Source organism: Cajanus cajan, chromosome 3 (genome assembly GCF_000230855.2).
Source record: "Cajanus cajan strain Asha chromosome 3, NIPB_CcT2T_4, whole genome shotgun sequence".
Lineage (NCBI taxonomy): Eukaryota > Viridiplantae > Streptophyta > Magnoliopsida > Fabales > Fabaceae > Cajanus > Cajanus cajan.
In genome coordinates, this window is record NC_138519.1 from 15,678,156 (window position 1) to 15,687,280 (window position 9,125).

Here is a 9,125-nt window from a genome sequence, read left to right on the forward strand (position 1 = left end):
AATTTAGTTGATCAATGAAAAATCAAAAATTAACTAATTGAAAAATATTTCAAAATTAGTTATATTTATATATGAGGAGGAATCCGTTTAATAACTCATGTTCTATATCAAATTTCAACGATCCAACCGTTGAATTTAAAGTTCTTAATGCATAGATCAAACCTGTAAATTTTAAAAAATATTCAAAAATCATTTGATACTTTATTTCATTAGTTCAAATCAATGTATAAGATTTTATGATTATCCGTTAATTTGAATTAATGAAATGAAGTATCAAATGATTTTTAAATTTTAAAAAATTTGTAGACTTGATCTATGCATTAAGAATTTTAAATTCAACCATTGGATCGTTGAAATTTGATATAGAACATGAGTTATTAAACGGAGTAAGTCTACCAGACTTACTCCTAAAGTAAATGGATCTCTCCTCTTTATATATATATATATATATAATCTACTTTATTAATTTAAATTAATATATAAAATATTTTTATGATTATCCATCAATTTGAATTGATGAAACAAAGTATCAAATAATTTTTAAATTTAAAAAAAAAATCACAGACTTGATATATGCATTAAAAACTTTTAATATAACAGTTGGATTGTTAAAATTTAATATAGAACATAAATTATTAAATGGAGCGAGTGAATTCCTCTTATATATATCAAATTATACTAGTGTAACATTTATAACTATTATATCATTCAATAACTTTCAATTTATAGGAATTTTCTCAAAATCCATTGTTAGATAAAAACTTTGTATTACATTGAATATATATATCAAATTTTGTTAAAATTAAATAACAATAAAGCGACTTAAGAGAAATGTTCCTTTAAATCGATCTTTTGATCTATTTAAAAAATCTTCTATTTTCTATCCTTCTAAAATTTGGAATCACTACTTTTAGTCCCTATTATGTGATCCATTTTAACTATATATTTATTTTTTATTAAAGGATTAGAAAAAATGCTAATAACACACTCTTTAACATATTCTTTAACAAATTTTTTTAAAAAGCACACTCTAATTAGTTAAAATTTATTGAAAAATACAAAATTTAGTAAGTTTCATTTAATGATTCTCTCTTAATTTTATAATTTTTAACAAATTTTAACGAATAAGATTATGTGAAAATGTGTGTAATAAAGAATGTGTTACTAACACTCTTTTAAGGATTAATTAATAATCTAAAATGATGTCTACAATTGTCTATAATATCATGTTACCACATGATATCTCTAATCTTTTATTATCTACTTTAAGATAATTATTGAATAAAAAATAATGACTTTAACTAGAAGTATAATATGGTAAAAACGATTTTAATGCCTTCTTGTTTTAAACTGAAAATACTAATTCTCGCATTTTCTATTAAAATTTATTTTAGTAAGAATCTATAATTCAGATTATACATCTCAAATATATTCGGCAACTCCACATTAGTTTTACTTAAATTCAAAATAAACTTTAAAACATGCCTTTTATATATTAATTTTTAACCAACTTATGTTTTGCATGAGAAAGAAAAAAGGAACAAATAAACGCAAGGATGAAAAAACCATCGCTGGTTCACAGAAACGAGGACCAAAACAATTCCAACTAATTTCCAGAACCCAAGCTGTCCTTTTTTAAAGAGGAAAAAATTGCAAAACAGAAATCCCTGGAAGTGATGGCATTATCTAATACTAAATCTCATGTTTATTATTTTGCTAGTACCATGCTCAATGTAATACGACAGCTGAATCATTAATTGCCACAGTATTAGAAGCAAATGGAAGATGTTCTTCATCCTCCAAACAAATGATTCAGATATGAAAGCAAAACATTTAGATTGTTAACATCGAATCTGACACAAATTACGAATACTAAATCTAACAATGTCGAACAATCGCTATACAATTAACATGTGCTAAGAAGGTTGTATTCTTAGATACACAATGTCGTAACCACCCCTCAGAGGGCAAGGATAAAAGGCATGTTTGTTTTCTCATTTTTCTCCTTTGAACCGAAAAGCTGTGTGCGATAGCTTTTCCATTCAACAAAGCTTTGGAATTCCGTATCCATGTAAAACAAACACTACAAATCCAGTTCATAAGAATCATAACCCTCCCACGTGATACAAACTAGCTGACAAAAATTGTGAAGACTGTATTACTATCAATAGGAAAAAAAATGTATAATACATGTAATGAAAAAATGGTTAATACAAATATTATTTCATCGAAGATACAGAAAATACAGTTCTAGAATACAGAAGTACAACTTTTACATAGGTTAAGCCATCCCTTGACGCACTTCTTTGATGAGCCGGTTTCAGAATTTCTATTTGTACAGTAGGTTTATCAGCAGAACTCTACAGCTGTAACCCCACATCATCCAGACCCTAACAAGACCGGAAGAAGGGGAATGCAAGAAAGAAATCCTATTCTGTGCCTAACAAATGGGCAAAAATTAAAAAAATAAAAAAATAAAGAAAATGGAGGTAGAAAAAAAGTGACCATTATCAATATCCACACGGGCATACACTTTTTGAAGTCAATTTCTTCAGTTATACGCAGCAAACAGCTCGTGACCCCTACACTTCAGCAATTGTGGGTGATCGACAATAAGAAAGCATATACTTTATATGTTGGACTAGAGATAGCACAACACCGGTCATTTAGCATTGCCATCAATCAATCAATCATTCATCACAAGGGTTAATATGAATAACAATACAAATGAGTGAATAATCGCTGCGAAGCAATGCCAAAACCTCATTTGGGGGTCGAAGCACCTTGATCGAAGATGGTGCGGTACTTAAGTCCAGAACCCATGTGGTTTCCCGTAGGCCACAGCCATCTAAGGATATTTGGCCCCAAAACCTGCAGCAATTAGACAGAAACTCAAGCCCATACTTTATAGATGAAGCTTCTATTTTTGTTTTAGCGAAAAATGAAAATACAATAAAAGGGGAAGAGAGGTGGTGTGAGCATTCCGAATTCCAATTACTGATGAATTCACTCAATGAAGACAATCAAACAAATTTATTCACCTATAAACACACCGCATCATCTATAATTATCACCTTTGATTAGAGCATTCGAGTATCGGCAAGTATAATATATAGTTCCACATTATCGGAGGCACTTAAGTGGTATAAAATTCAATAACCATAAAACTTAAATGGCATTAAAATTGTGTAAAATAGTTCGTAAAAGAACAATTACAATAAAATATCAGTTGCAGAAACCTCAAACCACAAAAAGCAGTTGAGGAATGCAATTTAAAAACACTGTTAGATACAAAACCCTCCACGAGTCTTCACCAAACAGCCTAGGATTTAGAGAGTAGGTCATTGGCATATATCATTACAGCCACTTTTCTTCTATTAAAAAGTTAAATTACGGCATATGGTAAGAATGGAGCTGTGTCTTTGTATCGTCATTGAGCCAGGGTCCATCCCTACACTAATTTTTAAATGGAACAAGGTGCTAGAAAAACAACTTACAAACCATTTAGACAAGTTGATTTTGGTGAAAAACTAAAGAATAATTTTATGTCAGCAGAGGATGATAAACTGAAATTAATGATGAATAAATTGGCTCCAAACACAAAGAAAAGGAAGTTTTATATATTTCAAAAACAATATATTAGGCAACAACCGTAGGAAATAAAACAGTTCAATCTGTAATAAATTCTGGATATCAATGCTAGAAGTTTAGATCATCATCTATATATATATATATATATAATAGCTTAAGTTCCTTTACAGTTAACACCATAAAGAGGCAATATTTAAAACATACATTTCCTATTAACCCGAAAGAAATGCAATGCTATAGTCAGTAAAAGTAAATACATATATCATATCATATTATCTATGCCAACAGAAATAACACATTAAACAGAATACTTGTGACACTAGTTATGATTCTGTCCTATTTCAAAATGTCAAAAGCAACAACTGTCAATTATTGCCATATTCAACCCTACCCCGTAGGCCACAGTAGTGGCTTGGGTAATCAGTAAAACATGTTAAACCATAATTCAATGGTTCAATTTACTTTAAAGAAACAGTCCCTGATCTTTGTCAGCTTTTCGCTAGTTTATAAGCTAAGTGATTATTTCTCAAAATTAAATCTGAACCTTCATATGATCAAGATAAAGCAAGTGGAGAAAGAAAATGAACCTAATGGAAAGGAAAAAAACAAAGGAAGGTGGGAATAAAACAAGGAAAGAAATTGAAAACAAAAAAAAAAGGATGCTGCATTGTAGTTTTCAGTTCTTACAGATGTCAAATTCTCATACGGGCCAAGGTCGTAGGGATGTTTATAGATACTCCCACCTTTCTCTGCAAGCCACAAAGCTCTCACTCCTTCATGATACTGCTAATACAATTGTTCAATTCAGAAAGTTGATAAAAATCCGGTCAGATAAACTAACAGTTTTGAACATAAAATCAGTTGGTAATAACCTCTATTGTTGTCTTGTTATGTAGGATGAAATAGATATGGCACCCTAAAAGCACACATAATCCTATGGATAAGGGGAACAGCAACAGTCCAGAAAGAACCTGCAAAAGGAAAGAAAAAAATCAAGAGAAAACAAATTGTTGAATACATAGTTGTTTTCAATAGAACTTACATATACAGTTCGGAAAGAGCTTCCATTTTTCTCTTCATCTTGTGAGCCATCATAAGTTAGACTACCCACAAGTAAGACCTACAAAGTTAAGTGATATAGAAAACAAAAAAGATTGTCAACACAAGCAGAACCATCAAATCTAGCACCCTGTTATGACATGCAGAAATAAATTCTTAGAATATGGATTTGAACCTAACTCAACTTCAAAAAACTGACTTGTGAGGTGAGATTTATCTCTTACTTATATACACTACTTTGGTTATATCACTAGTCAATGTAACATCTCCAACACATTCTTTCTCATTGAGCACTGAACAATTTGAATATCAAGTTTGCAAAACAAGACATATATGAGTGGTGGTCTGGTCTGATAATAATCCAATAGGCCTAACAATTGTTAAGATAAGCTTTGATATCATCTTAGAATATGAGTTTAGACCTAACTACTAACTCAACCCCACAAAATAGTTTGTAAGGTGATAGTGTTCTCCACTTATATCCACTGCTTTGGTCATATCACAAGCTGATATGGGATCCCCAACAAAAATAAAAAATTAAATCAGGCAAAAAAGTGTAATTGCTTCTTTGGAAGTTTTTTAGGTGAGCTTTTGAAAGAAAAAAAAAAAAAAAAAAAAAAAAAGTGATTCCAAACATGCACTACTAGGGAAATCATAGTAAAAGACAACCCATGCTGATAATGATAAAAATTCAAACATACCAGGGAGTAGATGCAGGCAATTACAGCATACAAGACAGAAATGAAGAAGACTTTATAGTTTGCTAGACCAACGCAGTTATTTATCCAAATGCAATGATGATCCTTACAACCAAAAGACAACAGATTTTGTCATTATAATGAAAATCCAATATAAACCTTGATTGATAATTTAGATCATGCATACCATTCGTAGAACACATCTTTTACAAACCCGGCAATGATGTGCACGGGGAGGTTTATAGTGAGAACACTTTTGGCAATATCGCAGATCTCCACCCTGCTTGCAGATCCAAAGAAACATTGCATGAAAGTTAATTTTCATAATGCTCAATATCAACAGACAATCAAACATTTATGGGAATCTTTAGCAGATCAGAATACATCCTTTTATGTCAAGTGATTAGTTCAAATAAATTGTTAAATAAAAGAAGCCATCTCATTATAATATGACATACAACAATTTGAGCATACAAATACTAAAGAACCCAGAAGAACCTAAGCATCAAGAACTCCACAAGTTCCATACAGTTTATAAGTGCATTGATCATAAAAAAGAAGACAGACAGAATGACAACAACTCAACAAGGCTGGGACAAAAATCCAAAGCATATGCCCACATAAAAACCATGAAATTCTATAGATACCTCATACTTGACTGAATAAAGGATACAAGTGATTTTTAATCAGCATAGCATGGAAGCAAAACTATCAACTTCTGACTGAATATGACTCTAGAAGATCCCTTTTCTAATTTGAGAAGTGAAGAGAAAGTAGGTATCTGAAAAGGGCCATTAAGCAACTTGCACATAATCAAGATTAGGGTATTAAACCCAGGTTGTGGTGCATCTGTTGCTTGCAGGTTGATGTGGGTCAATACTCAATTGTGACTGCAACTAATGTGGTCCAGAACCGCAGCAAATATAGCGTGTCTACATCATGAGATGTGGGTGCACATTTTAAATCCTTGACCAGGATAATTGTATAACACAAATTCAACAACCCAGGAGATGTAAGCCCCAACTACTCAGGCTAGAGACAAATAGAACCAGAAGATTCAAACTCAGACCAGAGCATCAAAACATAAGTGAAATGTCAATGACCGAAATGAACAAAATATGCTTCACATACAAATGTGAAAAATATGCCAATGAGATTGTGATCAATAACAAAAGAACATCTCATTCAAAGTAAGACAGCCATACATGTTATAGTCTACTTTAAAAAGAAAAGGTTTTGATATGTTATATTCTAGCAAAGCCAGCGTACTTCTAATGATAATGCCAGTATACAGTATCCAAGACAATGAACAAGCACCATAGCTTAAGCATTTAACAACTAGGAAATTAAATACCAAAAGGAAAGAGAGAAAAAATGCTTATCCTGCTAAACAATCAGTTTATAAGAAAAAGGACTACAAATTTTAGTTCCTAGCCAATCAAACCATCTTGAAATCAATTTTCTTTCCATCCTAATAGTCACAGCTGATTAGGAATAACATTGATTCCAGACATCGACAAACCACCACAACTGCACTAATAAGCTTTTTCATACACAAAATTACTACAATTACAACAACATGGCTGAAGTTCAGAAAAACCTTGCACTTCCAATCATGAAAAACCATAACCATAACCTCTATCAGATAACCCCTCGCATTGGCCGCAACATCCATCAAAACCCTCATACAAACACAATGGATGCAAAAAAATTTGAAAATCACTCAACTCTCCAACTAAAACCAACAAGGAGAAATAACCAACTCATTAGATTCAGCAATGTCATTTACCACAATATCCCTCATAATAACCACTTCCTTCAATGCCCTTTTTAGCCTCCCTCTCCTCTTCACAACACTAAAAAACAATTCAACCTATTCAACTCACTTGCATCTCCCAAGACCCTCTTTGCACGTGTCCAAACTCTAAACTCTCCAACAAATACCAAATGTCCTCAAACCCTAGTCTTGTAACACACGCCAACAGATTCAATTCAACGCAATCAATCAAACCGCGAACTCTGTACCGTCATTGTAATTTCTATAAATAAATAAAAAATGAGTACGCTTCACAACGAAACAACAAACCCTTACTACGCAAGAGAATTAAAAAAGCGAGAGCAATGAACGACAGAAGAAGCCTGAAACGACGGAGAAGCGAGGGGGCGACCTTGCGTTTGATCTCGTGGACGGGGCTGTGGACGTCTTCGACGTCGGGGGCGTAGGTGGAGGGGACCCGACCCGGATCCGTGAGAATGGCGGCGCGGTAGGTGAGGGCGCAGGCGGCGGCGAGGGCGGTGAAGGCGGCGGCGTTCATGATGCCAGGGGAGGAGAGGAGGCCGAACCAACGGTCGATGAAGACGAAGACGGTGGAGACGTAAATGAAGGCGATGCCCAAAACGACGACGCTGACGGGGAGCGAGAGCGCGGAGGAGGGCTTCGTTTTGTCGGCGGAGGCCATGTCGGAGTGAGGAGGAGGAGGAGGAGGAGGCGCCGGCGCTGGCGAAACGACGGCGTCTCCGGGAATGCGGAAAAAGAGAGGACGCTGGGTCAGTGCGTTCGAACTTCGAAGATCCTCGTTCCTTCTTGTTGCCTTTAATTTTACTCTTTCCACGCTCGCCTATATACGCGCTCAGACATTACTTTCGGGGGTGCCTCTTTAATTCCTATTTCACTGTGGTTGGTTAGTTATTAACTGTTTAATTATAATTAGATTACTGCTCATTTTCCATATTATTCTTAATTATGTGCAATATTCCTCTTAACTTTCTCTCTCGCTCTTGTTTTATTAATTTACTATTATTTAAATTTTTTTTTTTTTTTTTTTGTGAATTCTGTTTTCTGGAAGGAGGAGAAAGAGGGAGGAAGAAGTGAGAAGTTGGGAGAGGAATTGCAAGAAAGGAAGAAGAAAACAAGAAGGGTTCCCCGTACTGGAGGATAACAAACAAACAAAATAATCGACTACCACAAGCAATATAGAATATATCTGCCAACAAATTTTTTATTTTAGTGATATTTTAATTCATCTTTATAAATAAAAATCTTAAATTTAAGTTTGTATATATATATATATATATATATAAATTGATTTTGAAGAAATTTCACTAAAGATAATTATATAATTTTTTAATAAAAGTTAATTATTAATGAAATAAGTCGATATCTCATATTAATATATTAGATGAAATTTATAATTTTTTATAAAATTTAAAAATTATTTAATAATAATTATTCTCTTTATAGGAAGTGTGTTTTTACTTCATGATAGTGCTAATTTATTAATATTAAAACAGAGAAAAATAATTTAAAATTTAGAAATAAGTGAAAGGAAAAAATAAAATTTATAAATTAAATTTGATAATTAATTTAATTAATCTTGTGCTCTCTCAAGTTTCATTTGAAGGTAAATTAATCCAAAATACCTTTTGTTCTCTTTCAATTAACAAGGATATTTAATCAAAATAGTCTTCTATTTTCATGGTGATTGCTTTTAATTAGACTCTTTAAACTCTATTAATTTTTTACCTTCTTAGGATTAATTCTATTATTCTGAAATAAAGCCTAATTCCTTAACTATAGTTACGATATTATGGATTTACCTCCCAATTCATCCTCAAATTCCTGTCATTATGTCAATCCAAGCTAAATTCATTTAGCTTCAATAAAAAAAAAATCAAAATAAACAAGAATAACACAATGATTAACTAAATCAATTCATTAGAGAATACATAGGACTTTATCCTTATCCTTGAATTAAAAAGGACTACTCACGAGCAGCA

At 32.5% G+C, this 9,125-nt stretch overlaps 1 protein-coding gene across 1 annotated transcript; it reads right to left on the reverse strand.

Annotated features, from left to right (window-relative positions):
* Positions 1–2,168: 2,168 nt before the first annotated feature.
* LOC109795671 (DHHC-type zinc finger family protein) lies at positions 2,169–8,245 on the reverse strand. Its single transcript, XM_020355164.3, has 7 exons — positions 7,517–8,245; positions 5,536–5,628; positions 5,352–5,453; positions 4,634–4,711; positions 4,464–4,562; positions 4,279–4,374; positions 2,169–2,871 (listed from the first exon to the last, which is right to left on the reverse strand). Exons 1-7 carry the CDS (start codon positions 7,805–7,807, stop codon positions 2,764–2,766), a joined length of 867 nt encoding a protein of 288 aa, XP_020210753.1. The 5' UTR covers positions 7,808–8,245; the 3' UTR covers positions 2,169–2,763.
* Between the last annotated feature and the right edge of the window lie 880 nt (positions 8,246–9,125).